This window comes from Carya illinoinensis, chromosome 6, assembly GCF_018687715.1.
Source record: "Carya illinoinensis cultivar Pawnee chromosome 6, C.illinoinensisPawnee_v1, whole genome shotgun sequence".
Taxonomy (NCBI): domain Eukaryota; kingdom Viridiplantae; phylum Streptophyta; class Magnoliopsida; order Fagales; family Juglandaceae; genus Carya; species Carya illinoinensis.
The window spans coordinates 4112822-4139359 of record NC_056757.1 but is presented as its reverse complement, the minus strand read 5'-3'; the positions used below and the strand labels follow the sequence as shown (position 1 = coordinate 4139359).

Here is a 26538-nt window from a genome sequence, read left to right as displayed (position 1 = left end):
CCCTCCAAATATAGAGTTTGGAACCGAGTGCTTCTCTTCATGGAATTCTGTCTTTTTGCGCGAAAATAAATGAAGTCATGAAAGAGATCAAAGAACGGATAAAATTTGTTTGATAGAGACACATCTCTGAACCGGACGATACCTGAAGATGGAAACTTTTTCTTTCGCCTTTTTGTCTTTTTCTGAGCAAGCCACGCTGCACGGTCTTCATTTTTTAGACCAAAAAGGGAACGAGACTTGGAAAAGTGCAGGCCGTGAGAGAGATCTGAGAGTGGCGAGGCTGAAGAGGGTGTACGAGTCCTGAAGAGGGAACGATCTTGATCCGATATAATCTTCCCATGGAAGTTAAATCGAGGGCTCGCCGGGCTGGAGTTGTCTTTGACAAGGATCGTCAGCGGCCGTCAAGTTCTCGGTCGAGGTCATGTGATAGAGCCCGGCCACACTTCTTCAAGATAATACTCCCCCATTCCATGGATGACATGAAACTGGTAACGTACATCACTACCTCAGCTTTTATCCTTTTAATAATGATTCTTAATCTTCTGTTTGGTTGCCGAGAAACGGAAATCCCACACTAAAGTACTACGCTGCTACCAAAACCCACAAGAAAATCCGCAATAAAAACCAAAGAAATATGATGAAATGTAGCTTAAACGAAAGTTGAGCCCACAACCAAATTAGCTTTAGAATTCAATTTGAGTTTTTTGCAGCAAAAAGGAAATACAGAACAAATTACCTAAGGGCTCATATTTCTATAAATCGAAGTGAATGAAAATCTCAGGAGGAGGAGGAATTAGGGAAATGAAATGGGGCTGGGTGAAAAGGGGCTAGGAGTAAAGAGTTATGTGGTTCGATGTAAAGTTGTTATTACTAAGTTTATGCACCTGCATGCAGGGGCTCCCATCAAAATTTGTTAGGGAATTTGGTGATGAACTGTCCACTGTTGCAGTACTCACTGTTCCCAATGGTTGCAGTTGGAAAGTGGGATTGGAGAAAGCTGAAAACAAGATTTGGTTTCATGATGGCTGGGAGGATTTTGTACATCAGCATTCTATCCAGAAAGGCTACTTTTTAGTCTTCAAATACGAAGGGGATTCAAACTTCCATGTTATTATCTTTGATCTGACTGCTACGGAGATCATGTATCCCTCTAATGGAGATGGAAAAATGACCCAAAATCCAAAATTGGAAAACCAGGTTGAAATCATTGAAGCAGATAGTTCAGAAGAATCAGGGCAGCGCAATTTGGACAAAAATGAAATGTCTACTGAATTACATGATCATGAGTTGTTCACAAAACAAGAAGAAGACAGAGAAATGGGAAATTTTTCTGATATATCTTCAAGAAGAAGAATGATAAGGTCCAGAGTAAAAGAAAAGGCAAAGCAAGCAGCCACAATGTTCAAGCCTACAAATCCTCATTTCATCTCGATCCTTCGGCAATATAATTTCACCAACGCTTTTGTGGTGAGCCTCTATGATGATTTTTTTCATTTCTAATTTTTTAAACAAGGGGTGGAAGGTTTCAAATGCAGGTTTTTCATTTGAAAAACTGGGTCATATGCTATCAACCTCTTGGTATTGGTGGGTTATACTTGGTAATAAGCAATGTGAATGAAAATAAAAGTTGCATCATGAAGTATGATTAGTTGGTATTCTTTGTTTACTGTGCAGTCATTGCCGAGGAGATTTGCTACGAAGTATCTAAGCGGGAAAAGAGCTATCGAACTTGAGGATTGTGAAGGAAAGCAATGGCATTGCGTGTGCCGTCGCACCAATGGTACAAACGCGCCCTCAAGAATCGGGAAGGGATGGAATGCATTTTGTAAAACCCATAATTTAAAAATAGGAGATGCTTGTGTCTTTGAGCTGATCAAGAAGAATGGCGTTGTGCTGAAAGTTTCAATACTTCCAGTTGCCTGAAAGTGTAAATTGTGTACTTATTAGCTACTTTCGGAATATGGACGCTTGCTACTTATTTCATGTTATCAACAGCCTAATAATAAGAAGTTTAGGAACAATTACATGATACAAAATAGTGCGAAATTTCCGGCAAGCATTCACAAAATGCAATGCAATTATGCGAGTAGCAAATTATGTTCACCAGTACAAAGTAGGGAAATTCCAACACCCCTTCACGACAGAAAACAATGTAAATGAAGGAAAAATCCTAACAACACAACTCGGTACTTACAAGAATTAAAACAGGAGACTTGGAGATGTTTGGAAAAGTTTTTCATCTCATCCTATCTCATTTCCTTTCTAAACATAATTCGAACACAAATACTTTCAAACTAATCATTATGGTTGCGTTTGGAGAAGTGGGGTAGCTTCAGGTTGACTGAGGCAGAACAAAAAGAGATTTCTATTGACATCACTACTAATGCAGTGGTGAGGAGGCATGGGCAACAAAGTTTGATTGGCTTGGTTATTTCTGAGAGATTCATCAACAGGGAAGCATTTAAGGCCACGATGGTGAAGGTATGGAAGTCGAATGGTGGTGTGGTTTTCAATGAGGTGGGTGATAATATGTTTCTAATTGAGTTTCAGAATGATGAGGATCTACAAAAAGTTCAAAAAGGCATACCATGGTTTTTTGATCAAAATCTACTATGGCTTAATACTTTTGATGGTAAATCTGCTCCAAAAGATGTAGAGTTCAATAAGGAATTCTTTTGGATTCAACTCCACAATATTCCTCTTGGTTGCATGACAAGAGATGTTGGGGTGCATATTGGTAGCATGGTGGGTGAGGTGGTAGAAGTTGATATAGATGAAGAAGGTATTGGATGGGGGCCCTCATCTAAGGGTAAAAGTAGCTATCATTATTCACCATCCTCTTATGAGAGGCATTCATCATTCACCTCACTTTCATATCATTACATGTCATAATTTGAAAGCATTTAGCTACAATTTATAAAATAATTTAATTTTATGTTTTTTACAAATCAAATTATGACATGTAATAATATGAAAGTGTATCCTATATATTGACTTGTATATATAATTTTTTGAAGAAATTAGTAGTAAGTCTCTGATTGTTATATCATAATTTATTTTGAGATAATCCTAAGTTGGCTATCCACGACCTACAAGGATTGTCTATTTTTTGAGTAGTGCTGCATGTTCTTACAAGATTTATTTTGCCGGTTTTCTTTGAAATTCAAATTTTATGGTTTTCAACCTATCAATAATTGATACGTGAAGAAGTAAATTTTTCTTAATTACATGTTGCATTTTCCCTATTTGTTTAGGTTTCCAAAAACTTTATTACAATTGAGCCTAAACTCTTAACATGTTATTATAAACAAAAGTATTGCTACTCATCAACCTTACACATCACACTTTTTTATTATTATTTAAAAAAAATAGTTTTATTATTTTTAAACTAGTTGAATTCTATTACTCATCATATATATACCACTTTTTGTGTGTGTGTGTGGGAGGAGGACAGAACCTTCAAGCTTTATTGAATACCCTCACTTTTGGTAGAGGAATACCGTGGTTACAGGACATTCCAATAAGATAACCTTATTTCTAAGCTTATTGCATAAAAATTGAAAGAATAAAACCAAGCAAAAAAGCACAACAAAACCTTGTAACTAGCACCAACGTCAAAGCAGAATTAATCCATTATCAAATTCGGCAAGCCACTTCTATTAGCTCTCAAGATTCCTTTCAGCAAATGAGGAATATTTTCATGCGAAAACTCATCAGTGCATCCTCTACTACCCAATCGTGCAAGCCAATTTGCTGCAGAGTTGCCTTCCCTAAAGACATGTTGATACCGCACATTCAAGTCTCTTAGAAGGCTGCAAATCTTCTCCCAAAAATCCTCCTAGTACCAAACATTACATCGACCTTCTTTCAGCTTGTTAAGTATAAAAAGTGAATCCAGTTCAAGGATAACATTATTAAAACCATACAATTTATAGCGTCGTAAACCAAATAAGAGCACCATTGGCTCTGCCCTATTATTCAAACCAATACCAGTATATTCTACAAATGCAAATTGCAGCATTCCATCATGATTTCTTAAAACGCCACCTGCACCAAATTCTCTAGTATTATTTAGGCTACTCTAATTTGTATTCAATTTAAACCATCTTGGACTTGGCTTATGCCAAGAAATTGTACGCACTTGCTTTGAATAAGAAGGAGCAATTGACAACTTCAGTTCTTGCAAAATAGAAATATCCCTCTTATCCAAACGGTCAGAAGCTCTCAATCGACTGGCAACCCAGCTCATCCTGTATTTAACTTTACACCATAAAACATCAAACGGCTCTTTATGCCCTTCCATTCAAGCATAACACCTTCAGGACCACAAACTCTAGCCAGAACCAAGCCGAACAGACTTCCCACCTAGGAGGGTTTCTTTGTTCTTCGAAACCAATCTTCCACTGATTGAGCCCAAGGACAATTTGATACAAAAGGAAGACCCAAAAAATTTGAGCAAGCCTACAATAATTTAGAGGCAATTCTACCTCCATATAAAATATGATTTAAATCTTCAATTGCTCTCTCTTCACAACATTCATACCTAGAGACAACAGGAATACTAATGCGTTGTAATTGATCATCCACACTCAAGCTATGTGAAAAAACTTTCACATTGCAATGGAAAATTTCTTTGGTAAAACTATATGCCATATCCATTCGGACCACTGCCATTTTGGAGCAACGACAAGCACCAAATTCGAAGCAAAGGAAGCGGAGAACCTGCTATCTGACTTACCCAACCAAATTAAAATATCAGAACTAGTTTTTGTGCCCCCTAATTTGGTTAAAATCTTGTCCATAAGTTCCTGACCCACAAGTTGTACTAAGAAATCCGCATCCCAACTATTCTCTACCATGCATTCCTTTATTTTCATAGTTGGAACATCAACAATATTGAGCTCCTCACATATCAGTCCTAACTCTAATCATTTGTCCCTCCAAAAGGAAATATTTCCTTCTCTTGCAATCCATGTGGATCGGCCAAGCACAAATGGAATTGAAGCCAAAATTTTCTTCTAGAACTGAGTCCCCCTCAAAGGATTCACTAATGAAATATGTTGATCCCTCACATACTTGGTCATGAAAAAAATTTGCCCACAAAGAATTTTCAGTAAGCAATTTCTAAGCAAATTTAAAAAGTAAAAACTTTTGTACATGCAGGAGATTCCGTAGGCCAACACCTCCCTCATCAACTAGTTTATATAACGACTCCCAATTCACCTTTTTTTTTTTTTTTTGGTTTCCCCTCAACTGAACCCTAAAAGAAAGTGCTAAACAGCCGATTAATCATAGCCAAAACTAACTTCAGAGCTTGTAAAATAGCTAACAAATGAATTGGCAGGCTTGATAATACATGCTTTAAAAGAACTAACCAAGCCCCTGAAGATAAAACGAACCTTCCATCCCTCCATTTTCTTCCAAATTTTCATCAACAAATCCTCTAAATATATAATCTTCATACAATCAAAAATAATAGGAACACCCAAATATTTTATCGAAAAGCTTCCAGCAGTGAAACCTGTAATGCTCAAAATTTCTCTTCGTCTAGAAGACAAAATTATGGAAGAGAAAAAAATGGAAGACTTTGCTTTGTTGACTACCTGACCAGACCAATGAGCATAGATATTGAGAGTTTCTTTAGTCATCTTAACAGATCTCTTACCACCATTAGCAAAAATCATCATATCATCTGCATAAAGCAAGTGAGAGATTAATGGGCTATTACGGGGCTAGGAAAATAAACTAATATCACCATCCTGAAACTTGCACCGCAAAAGACGCATGAATACTTCCTCAACAAGAATATATAAATAAGACAATATAGGATCCCCTTGAAGAATACCCCTCCCACCCTTAAAGAATCCTTTAGTCATGTCATTCATGACCACTGAATACCAAGGAGTAATGACACATTGATAAATAAGATTAGAAACCTCAACTGAAAATCCAAAAGCATGCCAAACTTGGAATAAAAAATTCCAATCAATCGTATCATAGGTATTGGCCATATCAATCTTCATCATAATATTTCCACCTCTAACTGACTTATTGATAGCATGCACCAATTCTTGGACAATGCTAACATTTTTTAAAATACTTTTTCTCGGCAAAAAATTAATCTACTTAATACTGACATAAGTCAACCCACCAGCAACTTAGAACAAATCTTATAAACAACTTAGCATAGGCTTATGTGTCTAAATTTACCAAATGATGAGAGATTTAGAACCTTAGGAGTTAACATGATGAAAGAAGAAGTATAGTATCTAGGAAGAGAATAACCCAAGAAAATTCACACACGGCGTCCAGTAACGTAGCCTTCACCAAAGTCCAACAATGACAAAAAAACCCTAAACCGAAACCATCTGAACCTAGATTACTATTCATAGGTATAGAGAACAAATCATCTTTAATTTCTTGTTCTGATGGGGCCTTGAAAATATTCTGATTCTCCGCTTCTGAAACCTCAGGATCAATAAGGTGCGAGATATTTGGGACATGGGCACTTGGACAAGCCTGAAGGAAGTCCTCAAAATAAATCACGACTTCATTATGAATGGCTTCAGGTGATGATAATACCCACCCATCACTAAGATTCATATTATGAATGACGGTACGTTTCCTCACCTGTAGTGCCAGAAAAATAGATGAAGCAACCTCCCCATGATCAATCCATGTTTTCTTGATCTTTTGAGCAATCTTGGCCTCTTTTCTTTTAACCAAGCGTAAGCTCAATTTTTTACGCCAAGACATCATTTTCAACGTCTTCTAAAAATTGTTCCTAGAGTCTCTTCTCTCCGTCTTCAACTCTCTCCTCTAGTTGTTTAATATGAGCCCTAGTCCATCCAAACATGTCTTTATTCCAATGTCTAAGCGCTGCTTTCAACCGTTTAAGTTTAAAAGAAAGTTTCGACAAACCGCATCCACTAAAATCCTCCTACCAAACAGATGATACCAACCTCCAAAAGTCATCATGTGTTGTCCACATATGTTAGAACTTGAAGGCACTGTGGCCATAGCACACTGAAATATCAGCCAAACCAAGGAGCAAAGGAGAATGGTTAGATGACCTTCGAACCAAATACTAAAGAGAACCCGATGGATATAGTTCCAACCACCTGGTATTACCAAGAGCTCTATCCAGACATGCCCAACTTCTCGCTAACTCACCTTGACCATTGCACCAAGAAAGATAATTCCCAGTGAATAGTATTTCAATTAGTCCACCAGCATCAATAAAATAAGAAAAATCTTCCATGGCACAAGGCAATCTTGGATGTCCACCCTTTTGCTTACCATCACACCTAATAACATTAAAATCCACAATAATAACCCACGGCAAGGCCGAAGAGCCAAAACTGACCAATTCAGACCAAAGAGATCTTCTATCCAAGTATCTACATTTGACACACATAGCTGAGATCATCACGGTCGAATTAATCAACAACGTAACTTGTTGACTTGATGCACCAAGAGCATTAACCTGTATATCATCTTGCTAGAAAACCATAGTTTCCCATCATGGACTCCATTAGAGAATAACGCATCAAATCATAAAATATTTTGCCAACATAAAAGTTTATTATCACTTCGAAAATGTTCCGCCACAATAAGAATTTTTGGTTTATGAATTTTTAACAAAGACTGAAGTCTTTTTTTCGAGGTTCCAAGACGTTGAGCATTCCAAAACAATATCTTACCAATTATAAATCCAGTCGAGAGGGCCTGCTCATAACCCTAGTAGAACTATGCAAAAGACAACCTATAGGCACCTTCTTCTTTCCAATTTCTGAATCCGAAGCACCATCTCTTTCTTTCCCCAAATGAGGAAGCTCTCTTTCTCCCTCAGAATCTGATAAGATTCTGGGATTAGCCTCTTTGATAGCCAACTCCTGCGCATCTTCCAGTCCTGGCAAATGGCCAACTACATTCCCCTCAAAAGAAGCTCATGGTAGCAAATCTTCTCCATCAAGTCCCAACTCCTCTACTACAGGTACATCATCACATGGGGTCTATATGGCTTGGGTCCCAGTAGACTCCCCCTCCACTAATCCGCCCTTTTCACATGTGAAACTATGCACCTGATCCTGAACTCCATTCAAATCCAGGGTGTTCCCATGGTCAATAACAGGGTTTTGGACTAAAACTTGAGACTCCTTTGCTATTACCAACATCCTGAAATCTTCACCCCCCTTTGACTTATTATTCTCACCATCATGAATCTTATCCTTCATGCCGTCGCCCTGATCTTCCTAAACAGCCTCATCTGGTTTATTTAAACACGACTTAGTTTTTTCTTCTTTCCATCTTTATCCATCTAAAAAGACCCTTTACACGTCAACTGATTATGTCCCTGCACCTTGCATCCTACACAAAAAGCCGGCAAAGTTTCATAAACCACTTCTTGAAAAATACTCGTAGGTTTTTTTGGAGTCTCAATCCAAAGAATTGGATTGGCTTCTGAGCAACATTCATCAATACATAAACACAAGCTTCATCTATGCGCATAGCACAACTGGTAGCATTATCTCTTTGCAAATAGGTCCCAATCAGTGCTATAACATTCTTGAGCATGGCCTCATGATAAAAATTTGGTGGGAGGCTCAGAAACATGATCCAAATAGGAGCCATATCTGGTCCTAAATATTCAGTAAAATCAAGAGACCATTGAAATACTCTGCACAGAACACCATCAACATCACAAATCTCCCTTGTCATTGTCTTAAGAAAATCTTCTTCGTTGGAGAATCGAACAAAAACATGTCTCAACTTCCTCATTGCATATACCATCGGTTGAGACATCAGACCCCATCTCCCATAAATGAAACTTCTAATCCGATCCAAGGACGGTCTCTGACACAGGAACTTTATAACGATAGCAAAATGGAAAGGCTTAGCAAACTTATCAAGTTCTTCTTTAGAAAATTGCACAAAAGCATCTACATCCAAAACCTTTGGGTGTCGAAAATGGCCTGAGGCGTTTATGACACCAAATCAGCAAAAGATCTTGATCTCCCAACCAACGCCAAGGGGCCTTGAGGGGCCCCCGATGGTAGCCATAACATAGTCTCGAAAACCAAACCCTGCAAATTTTTATCTTGCCACATCAGCATTATTAATTGTAAAACACCACTATATTTAATCTATATATCACATATTTGATAAGAAAAAAAATTAAAAAATATATAATATATATTATACGAAGATAATGAATAAAATTTTTCTACGATAAAAGCTTTTCGTTTACAACGTTGCTTTCAATCCTTGGAATCTCTTCGTCGTTAAGAGTAAGACCACAAAGTTATTGCAGGCCTCCTCCCCTATTTAACCTCACCATTTTAGCCGTATTACAACAATACCATTAAAGCTAGCCAACTCACTGTTTTGCAATATTGCTCTCCTCGTGATTTCAGTAGTTTCTTTGTTGGCCATGATTTTAGACATCATAATAACACAAAGCTCCGCAACAGTACTACACCAACTTTACGCTAACTCTCAAATAAAGAGGCGAAAATACTTTTATGAAGAAGTGAGAGAGATCGAGAGCAAGAGAGAGAGAGAGAGAGAGAGGAGATGATGGAGAGAAAGACTCTAATGATGTGCAGTGTTGTGGGATTCTTGGGTCTACTATCAGCTGCTACTGGTTTTGGTGCAGAGGCTACAAGGATTAAGGTAAACAAAAAGACTATATATGGTGTGTGTGTGTGTGTGTGTGTTTGCTTGCTTTTTATTGGGCTTATCCTTTAATGGGTTCATTTATGATCTTCGTTTTGTTGCTTCTTCTTTATCTTATATGGCCTTAGCCCTCTGATTGATTTTGGGAAACCTGAGGAAATGTGAAAAGAAAAGCAGAAAAAAATTTCTCTGCTTTCCCGTTTTGAATTCTTGCATTTCCTTCTAATCAGATAGACGATAGATGATGGCTACCCAAACAATCTTACACAGTGTACTCTTAAAGCCCTTACCTTTTAACTAGTTAACCGCCCAATCAAGCTCATCATCTCAGCTTCCAACATTTTTCTAATCAAACATTCCCTTTAGCACCTCTTTCCAAACTCCCTTTGTGAAAGAGCATTTAGAATACAGATGATCTATAGCTTCCAAATTGCTCGTGCCAAAAATGCGTGAAATATCTCCAGTGTAGCCCCGGTTTGCCAATCTATCCCTAGTTGTAAGTACAACTTGAACATTTAAACAGCTAATAAATGCATGATTAGGGATAGCTTTTGCAAACTGAAGAAGTTATCATCGATGGACCATTGGAAATTTAGCTCAGACTACCTCCCAACTCGGGTAAAGATATACTCCAGTAACCAAAAGAATGAAATACCCGCCTCATCTTGTCTAGTCTGACTTCATGGAGTGTCATTTAAATCAACATCAATTCTTCGGATCTTGCTAGAGGCCAGAACCAATGACCATTCTGTTTAACACAGCGTCATAAGCTTTCCATCAAACTTTTGAGTAAGCAACACATTTTCTGCAATCTATCTACTAGAAATGAAAGATGTTTGAGGAGCTTAAGAACTTAATTCAACAAACCTTTCAACCTGTAGCTAGGATTTATAGATGCGTTTATAAATATACCACACTTGATTACTTACAGCAACCATCACCAGATCTCTGAGATTTGACACCCGTCAGTAAATCATCCACCCCATAGCACTCCACAATTGAAAGAATTGCGTCAATAGAAATCCTTTCCACATCTAATTACCAGAAATAGAAACCCTTTCCACATCTATGAAATTGCGATGCATGCTGCAGCAACTGCCTCCTATATTGGGTTCAGATTGTTTATGCATAAGAACTATTATTCTTTACAACAGTGGCCTTCGGTTTTACGATGGAAGCAATGCAGAAATGTTACAGTACTCTTATATCCACAGGGTTCTCAGGTTCAGTCTCCTTCACCTTCTGAATGTATATACCCTCATAGTCCGGCCATGGCGCTTGGGTTAACTGCAGCACTGGCTCTTATGATAGCTCAAATAATTATAAACGTCTCAACTGGGTGTATTTGTTGCCAAAAAAGTCCTCATCCTTCTGACTCTAATTGGAAAGTAGCATTGGTCTGCTTTGTTTTTTCCTGGTAAGTTCTCAGAGCACCAAATGCTAGTAAGAGTTATTCCTGTTTGATTGGTTTTTTGTTTTTTGTATGTAATCATTCTGGTTTGATTTTCTTAGTCTTATCCCATGTGAAATTTTAATTGATGAAGATCCTTTGTGTTGGAATTTAAGGGATTCTTCAATAGATGACCTGTCTTTTGACAAAATATAAAACCCAGATTGGTGAGAGACTGTTTCTATTTTTGTTTTCCTGAGCAACACTATTTCATGTAACTGTTTTGTAGTAAATGACTATATCTTAATGGCTTCAAATATACCATCCATCAAAGGGGAAACTATACATGCCACCTCTAGCTAACATTTGTTTTTGCATTGTGTACCCCAAAACTACCAAAATTAATACATTGCACCCTCCAAATACCACCAACTACCAATAGCACTGTCATCCAACCCTGGCTGTTAAGGTAGATGAAAATAGGTGAAAAAGCAGAATTTTGATACTCGGATTAATGAAGAGTACATATTATAACTTTTTGACGGTTGGAGGGCGCAATGTATTAGTTTTGGTAGTTTGGGATGCGCATTGCAAAATGTGTGTTAGCTAGAATGTCGATAGTATTTTTCCACTTCCATCAAATTTTCAGTTTGACAAGATACCAATATTCTGGTTTCTCATTAAATTGTAGCTGTCCCTGTCAGGAAATTTCTTCTTGCTTATATGTCGTTTAGTTGCTCCCCACTTAATGGGTTTTCTTTTTTTTGTTTTTTTGTTTTCACTTGCTGAATCCATACTTTGGCCATAGGTCTTGTAAATGTAAGAGTTGGTAAGACCTTGTTTACTGTCGTCTGTATTTTTTCTACCTTAAGCAAGCTTGGGTGCCCTTCAACTCGTACATGCTCCTTTCATGACCAACCCGTTAATATAGAGGTATAAGGAAATGACTGTAGTTTTTTTCCCCTTTAACAGATTGACTCGAAAAGCTATGATTTTTTTATTTTTTATTTTTTATTTTTAACTTGCTCAGGCTCATCCCCTTTGGTAATACCGTAGTGATAATAACTGCATTCCCTATGCCCGAGCTTCAATACCCTCTAGAATTACTGGTGATTTCATTTTGTTGATTCCCAAATACAGAATAGTTTCTCTACATTAAATAGGGTGCTTGTATATGGTTCCCTGTCTTCGACAATCACATAATGGAGAAAATAGTCATACTGATAATACAGCACACAGGAAGAGCATTTCCACACTGCACTGCTGTTTTCTTTTCTTCTTCGTCCCGTCCCCCCAACAGGGGGGAGTTGGAAATGTTTTTGGCTTCAGTTGAACTTTTCTATTTCACTCTTGAGCAGGTTCGCATTTGTCATAGCCTTTCTTTTGTTGCTGACTGGTGCTGCACTCAATAATCAACATAGTGAAGTTATGTACTTTGGCAACTACTATTGCTATGTTGTGAAACCTGGAGTCTTTGCTGGAGGTTCTTTGTTGTCCCTTGCAAGTGTGATTCTTGGTATTATCTATTATCTCACCTTAACATCGGCAAATAACAGTAACAATCCATGGGGCAATTCTTCAGTTCCTAACCGAGGAGGGATAGCTATGGGACAACCTCAGTTCCCACCACAGAGCACTCAAGAACCTGTTTTTGTACATGAAGACACTTATATCAGACGACAATTTACGTGATCAGTAATTTGATGTTCAGACAGCATTTATTGAGTTAATGTTTCCTATCATCAGATTACAATATGCTCCATGGATGATCTTGTTGGCTCACTGCGGGAAGTGAGGTTTTCTTCGATCTCACTATCTCAAGATGATCTTTTAACTAATTTCTTTTCAGTAGTGGGCTTGCTTAGGCGTATACGTACATATACAACACAGTATATATATTTCCATATGAATTTGTTAGGATCACTTAAAAGGTAAGAAATATGCTTTTTGGTCCATGGTTGTAATAATTTTCCCAATCTGGCATGCTACATGTATTCTGTTACAATTAAATTTTGGTTTGAGTTTTTCGTGAAGAGATGGTAAACATGCTCAATATCATTTGATTGAATAGTTGATTTTGGATTCTGAAAAACAAGTAGTTTTGCGCAGGCCAAATTTGTGAGGCATGCCCCATATATTCAGTTGGGGAAGAATGGTGGAAATGACCATTGGGATGAATGATTCATAAACTTTCTTGCTGAGAAAAAGAAAGTTTATGATGCCCTTCAACCATTTTTTAAAATCTCCAATCTCCCCTTGAACGTCCATTCAAAGTACTAAAGCATGCATGAAGTGTTGAAAATTTTCACTGATAATTGAGTCGAAATCTCAGAATTACTCCTGTTCCAATTTATATTGTCTTGAATTGAACATGTAGCTCCTTACAAATATTCACTGATAATTGAGTTGAAATCTCAGAATTACTCCTGTTCCAATTTATATTGTCTTGAATTGAAAATGTAGCTCCTTATAAATATTCTATGATCTCTCTCTCTCTCTCTCTCTCTCTCTCTCTCTCTCTCTCTCTCTCTCTGTTTTTTTTCCCTGGAGATTTTGCTACTTGTCAGGCTAAAATAAAAATAAAAAATTCCCCTGTGCATAACAGTATACAGGAAAAATAGGAAGATGCTTACTAATTTACAAACCTCACTTCATGACACCTCTAGCATATTATAAATGGAAAGTAATAAAATATTATAGACTATTAAACTTATGATCATGCAACAATATTATCCTTAATTATCAACAAAGGTCAACACAAAGAAGGTATTGACAATGTAGAAAACGACAAATTAATTCCACCATTAATGTATAAAAGAAAACCTAATCAATACTGTTTTTTTTTTTAATTCGGAATATTTGACTTTTGTTGCAGAAAAATACGATAAAAAAACAGCTTTGCTACATACAGTTGCCACATGCAGTTGACATGTAGTCAGCTGTACGGAATGAATAAAAAAAATTATAAAAAAATTTTTTTATATTCAAGGGGACCTACATAAATTATAAAAAATTATAAAAATAATTTTTTTTTTCATGTAGGTCCCGTATTAATTTTTTTTTTACAGCCGACTGCACGCCGACTGCATCTGCCGACTGCAAAAAGTATTTCTCTAAAAAAAACATGTTGAAAAGTTTGTAAGAAAACAGGCTGTCATGATAATATAAATTATAATTGATAAAGTACCTTAAAAAGAACATGCAGGTCTCACAACAATCTTCTCCGATGCGAATTTTCAGGCCAAATGCTTGAATAGAATTTAAGTAATATTGTTGATAGAAGTGATAAACCTTTAAAATAAACAAATAGAACTACGTGATTTCACGACAATTCAGACCTATCCCTATCGGTACCGTTGTATACAATTCAGACCTCTTCGATCATTTTGGAACACAAATAATTTATCCACGGCTAAGCTCAAACTGCAGTAGCTTTGACCAACCTTCCTGCTAGACCTCTCTTCAAACAAAGAATCAGAAGCAATTCCAATTTCAAAAGATCATATCAGAGATGACGGAGACAAAGGCTGTGGTGAAATACAGTATCCTCACTGTGGTGGGATTCTTGGGGATGGTATCGTTTGCTGCTGGTTTTGCTGCAGAGTTTACTAGAGTTAAGGTAAACAAAAATACCACACAAGTTATATATATATGCAGAAGAGGGTTCAGTTTTGTTAGAATTATAAATCTCTTACCATGATCAGTATAATTAGAATCAAGGTTTTGAGTTTCGAATTCTATCTCCATATTTTATATATCCTATTTGTAAAGGAGATCTGTATATGAATTAAGAGCAATGCTACATACAGTTGTGGAATTACAAATATCGCGCAATCGCTTTGAAAAAGAGTGGAGTCCACGGTTAAAAAGTTAATTTTTTTTTCATGTGAGTCCCATATTAATTCATTTTTTTCAAAACGACTGCACGCCGCTTGCACAACCACGACTGCAAATATCATTTCTCATGAATTAAAGCCTATAAATAGATCTTTTTTTGTAAGTCAAGTCAAGTCAAGATGTGGCAGATGATAGCTCGGTACTGTTCCAATTAGCAAGCCATAAACAGTAGCCATTAATTAATTAATTTATTTATTTATTTTAACTGCCCAAGTAAGCCATCATCGATCCTCTACTTCCAGTACTCATCAACTCGTTTATAAATAAAGAAAGTTACATTCCTCCCAAATGGCAGAACAATTATAAATGCCTCGGATATATATCCCCTGGCTTCATTAACATTACGGTCTACCCTACCCAAGCGGATATCGGCCCCTAGCTAGCTAGCTTGTTACATAAGTCTCATGATTCTAATTGCGAATCAGCTATAATATGTGTTAAAGATATATGTCCCGAAAAGTTTGCTAACAAACCAACAGATGAGGATAAGCTCAAGAAATACAAAACTACTGCTGTTACTTAACTTATCCTTTGTTATGTTCTTTTATCTTCTGTTATTTATTCAAATATTTAGTTACACGTAGCCATCTTCATTTATCTGTTTGATGTAATTCAAAACTGTGTAATCATCTATATATACAATCAATACACGATGCCTGGTATCAATTGAACCAGCTTTATATTTCAAAGTTTAACTTGGTATCAGAGCCAGGTATTAGAAATATTATTAGGGATATGCTAATTAGGGCCCTCTCATTGATGCTGACCAGATAATTGCTAGCTAGCCTTAGTACACGTGAACAATTTAGAAGATTAGCTAAAACCAAGATAACGGGCCGGGGCCATGCATTCAGCAGTACCATGCATGTTGTGTCTGCAACATGATTAATCAGTACGTGATCGAAGAACTAAAGCTGTAAGAAAGTGGGCTGACAACGTAAGTTCATGAGCTTATAAGAAACACAGTACTGATGGTAACAACGGAGAGATAAAAGAGATGCAGAAGTCTTAGGAAATCATTAGAACAGTCATATGCAAGTGTTTGGAAACTTAAATACTATAGCTGATGATTTCCTAGCTAGCTAGTTTGGGTCATTGATCCCACATTCCTTATTTTATTTTTGCTTTCGTGAGTACCTAGAAATATACAGGCCAATTATTGTGGAATCAAAAAAGTTAAAAAAGAAGTTAAAAGTCAATTATATATATAAATATATATATTATAAGCTGATATTGCATACTTGTATATTAATAATATATTTGATATTTTATATGGAAAAATGTACATTTTAGTCATGAAGAGATTCTATAAAATGAAACCTATAAATTAACATGGCTTAATGTGGTACATTAAATTATAAAACTATTTTTATTCTAAAATAGACCTAACGTATCATATGAAATAATATTGTTAGTTTAAAGTTTTACGTAAACATGATCTCTTTTATAACTCTAACATTTCTACATATCATACAAATATTGCCAAAGTTGTCTTTCTCTTAGATCTCGACGCATTGTGATCTCCATTCCAACACATGCATGCATAATTCATATAGTTGGATCTTACTAATATATTGCTTATTTTCACAGGCTTCTCAGGTACGAATTACTCGTTTTTCTGGGTGTGTATACCCTTCAAGTCCAGCTATGGTTCTTGGTTTGGTTGCAGCAGTGGCTCTTTTGATGGCTCAAATAATTATAAATGTTTCAGCCGGGTGTGGCTGCTGCAAAAGAAGCCCTCGTTCTTCTAACTCTACATCCACAAAACATGTGGCTCTCTGTGTTTTTTCCTGGTAAGTTTCATACACATGAGATTCCAGATAAAACTCTTTGGTTCCAGTTTGATTATCGATTGCCCCTTACTAAATATTTACGCATAAAAACCGGCTAGGTAATTTTTATGAACACTGCTGCAAAGAAGTGCCTGGTTGCTTGTTTTTTCTATCACATCATTAATTCCCCTTATATCTGTAGCCTGAGTTATTAATTACCTCCACTCTTTTAGTTTTCTTTTATTGTTTAGACCCAGGAAGATCGCTCAAGATCTTGTCCGAATGTAAAGGCTTTACGACTGGGAGAAGCATTATAAACAAATGAAATGAACCTTATAAGCTTCGAGCAACATTAATTATGTGCTCATCAATAAATATTGTAGAGTTTTTCAATTGATCCCTGTGTTTCAAATTCGATCGAGCATGCAGGATCACATTTGTGGCTGCGTTTATTTTGTTGCTGGCTGGTGCTGCACTAAATAACAAACGTGATGCAGGAGAAAGCTCGTACTCTGGCTATTACTCTTGCTATGTAGTGAAACCTGGAGTCTTTGCAGGAGGTGCCATTTTGTCCATTGTGACTTTGATTCTTGGCATTAACTATTATCTCGCCTTAATTTCGGCAAACATGAGCAGTAACATTAACAATCCATCCGGCAATTCTTATGCTACTTATCAAGGAGGCCAAGGTGAGATATCATTAATACCAATGGGACAACCTCAGTTCCCACCAAAGAGTACTCAAGAACCTGTTGGCCCATGAAGAAACGTGCATCAGACATTAATCAGGAGTAGTTTCATGTCCAAACACCAACTGGTTAATTAATTTATGTGCATGTTCCTTTCGTGCTTCAAATAAGGATTTTGTTCTTTGGCTCAATGGGAAAATGGGGGGGCTTTCTTCAGTCCCATCATTTTGCTGTTAATTTGTCAGCATGATCGGTAAAATCTATTGAATTTTCTTTCAGTTACAAATATGGTTTCTTAAGTTGTGTTTTGTTTTAAAGAAGCAATCTATATATTTATACCTTTTGGCCCATGATTATTACAACTAGCTAGTTGCAGAAACGGGCGATGTGTGAGAATAGTACTTAAATTATTAAATAAAAATATATATAATAAAAAATAGAAATATATATAATGAAAATTAAAAATGCATATATTGAAGTTTGACATGTACCTACTTTGAACAATTATGCAATAAATAAATCTTTTACAAGACTCGACTTTTAACACTTTGATCTCCAACATTTATTTAAGTATCTTGATTTTCTCCCTCTTTAATATTGTTTTAATTACGTTTGTACATAATTATTTGAAAACCTCACCAACTTCATTTGAGTGGAAACAATAATCATTAGTTTATAATTCTTTTTTTTTTTTAACTTATAGTGACAAACTTTTAAAGCATGCATTAAGAGAATCAAAAGACATCATGATTAAATCGGTATTGCAATAGATTGTATAGCAAAAACATTCAATGAAACAATAGTATTTAATGATGAGCATCTAAAATATAGTCACCAACCAATGAAATGACCTTAACCAAAAAAAAAACCAACAAAATTGAAATTGTCTAAGTACCCTTGTATATGCACGAAAATATCTACCAATTCATATTAATAAAATTGGTTAGATCTCATTTTGGTAATTATTTAATAAAATAAACATATAAAATAAATAAATAAATAAATTGAATAACACAACGATTGGTAACGAAGGAAAACCCTTTAAAAAACTCTTTAAAGGTAAAACTCCTATAAGGCAACCAAATCCAGAAAAGTCAATTTTATTATTTAAAAATCAAGTTACAAGTAAGCTCTCAGTTATAAAACCTTTACTAATTGACTCTCTTACTTGACCCAACAAATGAGTCATTTACCTCTACCTCGTTCACAACTAGAACCTCTGATGATTTTCAAATATTAACTTTTCTCTTAAAACTCTAGTAGCTGAATCTCAACCAATTAGTTCTCTAACATGAAGCATGATCACACTCAAAGAAAGAGATAAAAAAAAAAAAAAAAAAGAAAATTCTCAAATGAATTTCCTCACACAAGTATACAGAATGTACTTACAATAATTATTGGCAAAAATCTCTTATAAGTTATCCAACCAAATCTCTTTAAATATTCAATCTGGAAGAAGTTCTAGCTTCAACAGGACTCTGTTAACGGAGAGAATCTATAACAAAGAATTTTCCTGATAGGATGCTGACACTTTGCGATAAATCCTCTCTGTAGTAACATATTCCAATTCAACCTCTTCTATGGATAAGTGCAGATTCCTTGAAATTCAATTTTCACATATATGACTTATCTAAAACAATCTCTAATACTCCTAAATAAACTTAATATTGTTATAGATAAAGTTAAAAATAATTTATATTAATCCAAAATACAAACTTAATGATAGGATATACTCTATCATTTTAGTCACCTAGTCCTAGCCAAATTCTTGTATTTACAATCTTTCTCTTTGGGGGATTGGTGACAAAACCAACTTGATGGATGTAAACAAACATGTCAACAACACAAACAGCAGACCAAGAAAATCAAGTAGAGGATACTAGAAAAAAATAATAATCCAAACAAAAACATACTGACTTAGGAACTAGTCTACAATATTAGAGTCAGAGTCAAACATATTCTGAGTATAGTAATGTTCTAATCGCTTTCAATAGAATCAGAAACATGCAAATAGAAGAAAGAAACAAAAACACATTGTTCTGATTACATTTCAAAAAAACATTAACTAGAATTAAAACAAGATTAGATTGTTGGATCTCTACTGCTGCTGTTGCTGCCCCCCCTATTTGGCTACTCCTGCTGCTACTCCCCCTTAGCTGACTACTTTCCCTTTTTGTCAACAATCAGTCTAGAGACTTCTACTCCTCCGCATCGGAGTCCATGACATTCTCCATTACTTGTTGCATATCCAAGGAGAGTTGGACAAGGCGATCATTTGCTTGTACGCAATCGGAACATACAACATCTATTTGTTGCTCTAGCTTGGATTGACTAGCCTCCCATTTGGCTGTAAACGTGTCAATCTTCTGGGAAAGAAGAGTGATCTACTCGAGGACTTGACAAATGGGAATGGAAGGCTCAGGAGGAGAAAAGGCAGACTCTGTTGTTTGGGGTCTCTTTTTGGTTAAAACTGCCTCTGACTTGACTACTGTGAGGACTGAAATGGACCCAGCTATCTTCATTGTTGTCTCATTGTCCCAAAGAGGGACTTTGGCTTTCATAGCCAGTTTGGTTATTAAACTACCAAATTTAATCACCAAACTGGTAGATTTAACTCCTTTTCCACATGGGAGCGATGAAATGTGTCTATAATATGTCGTGGAAAATCAATGGAGACCCCTGTGGCCAAAGCATACATAAAATAAGCCTTTTCTAATGGAATTTCAGTATGGCAGCTTATTGGCCAGAGGTTAGACGATACTATTTTAGCAAGTAATTTGAACTGTGGGAGAATAACATGGAGTGGAAGACAGTTGACTTTGGCAGTCTATTTCAAGCCTTAAGGGCCAACAAAGATATTGCACATTCTTGTCTTTGTTGGGGTCCCCATGCACTTATAGGGATATAGTGGTGCTTCCACCTCAGGGAGATCATATAAGCCTCTAAGAATGGTAGGGGAGATCTCTATAAATGTTCCCCCTACACTAGATATGATGTTGTGGTCATCAAGATTAGTGAGCTATATTGGAATAAAACTCACGCACCACCTCAACACAAACATGAAGTAAAATCATCTTCTGTCTCACTAACTTTAGGCTTAGGTGAGAGATTTTGCCAAATACATGCCCACAATCAATGTTCTCCTAAAAAAAATCCATATGTTGGGCCCATACATTATAGTTGGGCCCATTTAAAATAGAATCAATCAGACGAACAATATTTTCTAAATTAGAAGAACTTTGAGAAATTGAGAGTAGTCCAATGCAAAAACAAACAAAAATATGAACCGGTGCAAAAAATAGAGTAGAAAGCAACTAGTCAACAATCAAAGTCAACAATTGACACGGCATTGCTAGTGTGGACCAATGATAGAGTAACACGTGTCGCACACTATTGTCTTGCTCATGAAGAAGGGTTGCTAGCGCGTGGATGGCAAAATAGATTTCTTGGTGGCCTATGTGGGCAAGTGTTGCATCTTCTAGTGTTGAGCTTGGTCTTTTTGAACTCGACGATGGTTGTTCTATCAAGATATGTTGCTAAAAATATGAAAAAATAAAATACTTTTAGCTGACCGTGGTGTTGAGGTCCAAATCATGTGGTGGGCCATGGTGGCACGTGTGAAGGTGGATGTGATCAAGTGCTTCACAAATCAGAAAATCTGTCCCTCACGAACTTGATTCCAAAATATGATTTGCAGAATAAGCAGTGATGAATGTTGGAAAGCACCAAGCGGCAACAAGCTCATCGAAAAAATTACGCAAAGTGTCCACATGGAACATGGCTCTAATACCATGTAGAAATTAAGTAAAATTAAATTTGATTGAAACTTCTAATTTTAAAATGAATGACTACTCTATACAATAAGAGAGTTTATTTATAGGAATAAAGGCCAACTGAAATATGGAAGTAAATAAATACAAATTCCCTAATCAAGGTTGATGTATTCTAATCAATGTAATATACATCAACGGAAGTTGCATCAATCATGAATAAAAAAAAACTAAAAAGATTAGACCTATGAAGCCTATCCCGAGTTAGAGCCCAAAACCCTTAGAAGAAGCCCAGCCCACCCCCTAAAAAAGGCGTTGTTTTGCCATTCACCCCCAAAATCCTAAATTCCCTTCCCCACTCTCTCTCTCTCTCTCTCTCTCTCTCTCTCTCTCTCTCTCTCTCTCTCTCTCTCTCTCTCTCTCTCTCTCTCTCTCTCTCTCTCTCTCCAGTGACCTCCTGCACACCTCCTCTACACAACAACCCCACACACATGTACGCCACCATTGACAATATCGTTCTGACCTCCGCCCACCCCTACGAACCAAAGCCAAGAATTATGTCGTCCATGAAGGGGCTTTCCGTCTTATAATAGGTCATGAAGGTCCGGTGATGTAGCACCTAGCCCAAAGCTTAGGGCCCGTATAGAACAAAAAAATACAGGTGCTAAACAAACTTACCGTTTAGTCCTGTGAAGGATTTCCTATCCCCCTCCCCAATAGTTTCATTTTATTTTTGGAAAATACTTTAGTCACAAAAGGATTATACAAAAATAAATTCACAAATTGATGTAGCTTGATGTAGTACGTTAGATTGTAAAGTTATTTTTATTATAAAGTAGATCTAATGGATTCTATGAAGTCGCATCAATTTGTAGGTTTATTTTGTGTAATCTCTTTGTATCTATAGCAATTATCTTTATTTTTTGCCTTCCATTTTTTTCTCCACCCTGTTCACCTCACTCCCCATAACTACTCTCCCACCCCCTTTCCCTCTCTCTATGCCTCACTCCCCAACGCAAAACGAGTGGCCCTTATTTTACACCATAGAAAAAGCACACATATCTTCGCCTTACTCCTTATTCTCACGTCATCGTTGCCTCTAGGCCACGACAACAATCCCAATAGCTTTTCTCATCATGGCCCAATGCCACTACACTGCGATTGGAATAGTCCCAATGTAAATTCCACTAGCGTGGTCGCTGCCACTCAGCCATGTAAACGCAGCACCACCGCCCTGCAACCCATGGTTTTGCAACACCAAATGCCTATGTTTTAAGCAACTCGAAACAAAGCACTCTCAGCCACGACTGTAGCACACTCGGAGAACCACTGTGAAGCCAGCTACTGCTCAGCCATACTCAGTCATAAGCCACCCACCATCCAACACCAAGTCTACAAGCCTCCACACAAACACAGCAACCTGCACGTTGGAAACGAACCTGTCTGCACCAACCACTTAGTAGATGCACCCACCATGAGCCACTACTCCCTGTCCGTAGCATCATTCATGCCCCACCGAGGATAATGCCGGGCCGTGAACATCCTCTCTTTCTCTTCACCTACGTAAGGTCTCTCTCCCCACATGAGAATCTCTCTCTTTCTACCTCTCTCTTGCTGGACATAGAACTAGATTATAAGATTATATATGGTAAATGTAGGTCACAGGTCAAAGGTGGATTAATTGTTAAAGGCCGAATGAATATTACATGTCAAGACTTTAGCCATATGGGTCATGCAAGGTTTGCATGAATTATTTAGGGTTGATGATATTTTATGATAAAACTATGAGAAAATTGATGTTTAGATGAAAAAATATTTTAGGGTTTAATCAATTTGAGAGATTATTGGATAATAATGATTTGGGGAGCGATGTATTCATGTTGGGTTATGATGATTTTATGCTTTACGAATCATAGGTTATTTAAGAATTTCCAATTTTAATTACAAAATACGTGCTTAATTAGAGACTTACACGCGATTGGAAATTGATGCAAGTTACGTGCCTATTTTATAGGTAACAATCAATATTCACTTAGTTCTTTTGTGAGAAAATTCATAAATGTTAAAAAGTTTATATAAGCAGCACTCATATGCTAGACATGCATAAAAAGAATGGACTAAAGTTGATTTTATGAAATCATGTATTTTGTCTATTATGAAAAAACTTGAAAACAATTTGTCATTTTATCTGCATTATTCATAATATCCGTATAAGAGAAAAAATTTTCTATCATGATTGGTGTAGACACAGGCAATTGTTGACATTATGTTCTCAGTTGTATAAAAAGAGAGATTATGAAAATCTAAAATTTTGTACAATATGATTATGTAAAGATTATATGTTTTTGTTTAGTACTCTATTATGATATGATGTTGCATCTGAAAACCTCTAGCATGACTTTTCGTTTCTGCTTCCATCCCGACCTTACCACAGGTATAAAACTTTGACCTTTGTAATAATATTGATACCAACATCTTTATTTCTGATGCAGCCACTTTGGAAACAAAGCGATGCATGATCTTTCCTGTGTATACACTCGGGGCTCAGAGAATAATAAAGAAAAGATTTCATATTCTGTTTATACTCAGTTGGCCCTAGGGTTTGCACAACTCTACCACTAGGGTTACATATGGAATACATTATGTTTTAATGTTGTTGCCTCATTTTAAAAAATTTATGGAAGTTTATGAAACTTTATGAAATTTGGTAATTATTTCATTGTAAGTTGAGTTCTATCTCCTCTTGTTTTTCATTGAACTTTTAAACTTATCAAATGTAAATCATAACTTTTGTGACGTTCCTCCTTTGTAATTTAGGTTCTTGAGATAGATTTTTCAATGGGTCTAGATTTTAATATAATCTAGGTTCTTGAAATAAGTTCCTCAACGGGTCTAAATTTTTCCATCCATTGACTTGATTTTGGCTTTCTTATGTGAGTTTTCAAATTGATTGTGGGTTCAAGAGATTCCTATTCCGCGAGTTCATATCAGAAAAGTTCTAGTGGAAAGAGAGGATAGAAAATTGTTAAGCATAGAGATTTTGGCGGTGCACCATATCAATATGATAAACAAAATCAATATGGAAGATGGTATTCTGGTGCATCTCTTACAGAAGGTAGTCTCTTGAATCAAGATAATCCAATTTTGATTAACCCACCTCTCAACCAATCTGTCTTAGGTTTTTGAAGCCAGAATCTCCAGAGGGGTGAGTTTTGATCTTAGTTTTGCATTCAAATTGTCATTTATAAGAATTTGTCCTCAATTAATATGATAGGTGGCGTGCTGATGAATGTTCAGTTGCTCCTATCATTTTCTTTGGTGAATGCATCAGCCTTTTCACTGTGCTTTTGCAACAATTTAAGTTAGGACAAAGGTTAATGAAAGTCCAGCAAGAGTAGAAGGAACAAAGAAAAAATGCAAGAGAAAGGCAGACATAGCTGCTTGGACATTATCTTTTACCTGTTACAGCATATAGCTGAAATGCTTTGCCAAAATCCAAGCTTATCATCCAACTCTTTGTCTAGACCTTAGATTTCTAACATTTTCAGAAGATAGATTGAATGGCTGATATTTTATACTTGATGTGAAATCTGTCAAGATCCTTTTTATGCCTCTAGCCCTGCCTCCACTTTTTTGGATGCTGATAATGCTATTGTTCTGGTCAGGGTTTATATATATATATATATATATATATATATATATATAGAGTGGGCAAGTCTTGTGCTTGGTTTTGAGCAAGTAATTAACTTCCCTCATCATTATTTACTTCTCGCACCACTTCTTGCTATATCCAATTTGCTGCTTCTAGAGATGTAGCTTGTTGTAGCTTTTTGAATTCGTGCTTAAGAATCTCTTTGCCTTAACATCCTTTTGACGATCTAAACACTAGTTCTTCCTTTGGGGTATGACCATGGCTTAACAATGGGTGGCAATCGTGTGTGGCCAAAAAACAGTAGATCAATACATCTCCATGCTATGGTCCAAAAACAAATAAAAATTTGGAAAAAAAAACCAGTGGACAATTCCAAGATGAGCCGAACGGGAGGAGGGTGGTTGGAGCTCAAGATAGAGATGAGGAGATTTTTTAGGTTTTGGTGAGAGGGTTTTTGCCTAGAGAGAGAGAGAGAGCATATGACTCAAGGAGATAAATTAGTATTCAATAACACTTTTGTTTATATAGTACCTATAGCAAGTTTTATCTATATATACCATGTACACAAGTGTTGGGATGCCACAATTTTTGGGTAAAGAAAAAAACGGAGAAAGTCATAATCCCCACTAACGTTTTAAATTTTATTTTAGTGATCATTTCGGTTAAGTACTGAAACAAAATATTTTGATACCGACGCGTTCTGGTATATCATTTCTAAATTTTATATATATATACACATTTATATATATATATATAAGACTTGAATATTTCTAAATTAAATATACATTGAAAATATTAAAAAAAATGGAAATATTGGGGTCAAAAGATAATATTAAAAAAATCACAAACTTAAATTGAGACAAAAGCAAAACAAAATAAAAAGCTAAGAAATTATTAAAAATAATAAGGTTTGAGAGAGAGAGAGAGAGAGAGAGAGAGAGAGAGGATATATTTAAAGTTACAAAAAAATTAAATTATATAAATCTATTTTAGATTTTAAAATTACATTATTGTCATCTAAAGTTGAAATTTACAAATATATCATTTAAATTCAAGAAAATTACAAAGTTGCTACTAAAAGTTAAAATAGTCCGCAATGTAATCTAGAATTGGTCGAAATTGGCCGGAATGGCCAAAGTTTGGAGCAAAATGAAATTCAAATGTATAGTATACTAAATTCTACACCAAAATGTAAAATTCCAACCGTTACTACTGGAACGAAATTCAAAACTATGATCCTAACATCACTCTTGTAAGGAAAAGGGGAAAAGAGAATGATGTTTAAAAAAGATGGATTAATATTCCAACATCAGGGGCTGGGTGTGAGAGGAAAGAACACATGCAGTACATATATTCCAAATTTATAACCATATTTTTTTTCTCAGAAAGTATGACATTTATAGTAAACTATCGGATACAAGATACAAATTTGATGGGGTGGCAGTTCCCTACAATCTTTCCAAAACCAACACGCATTACAACACAAAAAGAAAAAACAAAGGGGGTGATTGGAACCAAACAAATGGCTCCCACCCAATTTCCGCAAGGGGAAGACCGCTTGGTGACAATTTTAACATAGTCTGATAAATAGACTATACAATTGCGGCTGAAAGTTGCAGTACAGAGGGGTTTGCTGCAACGTGTTGGTTTGGACTGGCTGGAAGGAACTATCACATCCATTTTCACTCAA

At 36.2% G+C, this 26538-nt stretch overlaps 3 protein-coding genes across 3 annotated transcripts; all 3 read left to right on the top strand.

The window, feature by feature from the left end:
* The first annotated feature begins 46 nt into the window (after positions 1-46).
* LOC122314341 (B3 domain-containing protein At4g01580-like) lies at positions 47-2031 on the top strand. The gene is made up of 3 exons (XM_043129859.1): positions 47-488; positions 895-1467; positions 1675-2031. The coding sequence occupies exons 1-3, from the start codon at positions 339-341 to the stop codon at positions 1921-1923; spliced, it is 972 nt and encodes a 323-aa protein (XP_042985793.1). The 5' UTR covers positions 47-338; the 3' UTR covers positions 1924-2031.
* Positions 2032-9370: 7339 nt separating this feature from the next.
* LOC122312894 (protein MODIFYING WALL LIGNIN-1-like) lies at positions 9371-13101 on the top strand. The gene is made up of 3 exons (XM_043127564.1): positions 9371-9675; positions 10893-11095; positions 12427-13101. Exons 1-3 carry the CDS (start codon positions 9577-9579, stop codon positions 12758-12760), a joined length of 636 nt encoding a protein of 211 aa, XP_042983498.1. The 5' UTR covers positions 9371-9576; the 3' UTR covers positions 12761-13101.
* Positions 13102-14385: 1284 nt separating this feature from the next.
* Positions 14386-17712, top strand: LOC122313750 (protein MODIFYING WALL LIGNIN-2-like). Its single transcript, XM_043128962.1, has 3 exons — positions 14386-14687; positions 16556-16758; positions 17167-17712. Exons 1-3 carry the CDS (start codon positions 14580-14582, stop codon positions 17498-17500), a joined length of 645 nt encoding a protein of 214 aa, XP_042984896.1. The 5' UTR covers positions 14386-14579; the 3' UTR covers positions 17501-17712.
* Positions 17713-26538: the final 8826 nt, after the last annotated feature.

Coding starts and splice junctions, on each gene's coding strand:
- LOC122314341 (XM_043129859.1), top strand. CDS start 339: ATGGAAGTTAAATCGAGGGCTCGCCGGGCTGGAGTTGTCTTTGACAAG. Junction 489..894: donor CCATGGATGACATGAAACTG/GTAACGTACATC, acceptor ACCTGCATGCAG/GGGCTCCCATCAAAATTTGT. Junction 1,468..1,674: donor ATTTCACCAACGCTTTTGTG/GTGAGCCTCTAT, acceptor TTTACTGTGCAG/TCATTGCCGAGGAGATTTGC.
- LOC122312894 (XM_043127564.1), top strand. CDS start 9,577: ATGATGGAGAGAAAGACTCTAATGATGTGCAGTGTTGTGGGATTCTTG. Junction 9,676..10,892: donor CAGAGGCTACAAGGATTAAG/GTAAACAAAAAG, acceptor TTATATCCACAG/GGTTCTCAGGTTCAGTCTCC. Junction 11,096..12,426: donor GTCTGCTTTGTTTTTTCCTG/GTAAGTTCTCAG, acceptor ACTCTTGAGCAG/GTTCGCATTTGTCATAGCCT.
- LOC122313750 (XM_043128962.1), top strand. CDS start 14,580: ATGACGGAGACAAAGGCTGTGGTGAAATACAGTATCCTCACTGTGGTG. Junction 14,688..16,555: donor CAGAGTTTACTAGAGTTAAG/GTAAACAAAAAT, acceptor TTATTTTCACAG/GCTTCTCAGGTACGAATTAC. Junction 16,759..17,166: donor GCTCTCTGTGTTTTTTCCTG/GTAAGTTTCATA, acceptor TCGAGCATGCAG/GATCACATTTGTGGCTGCGT.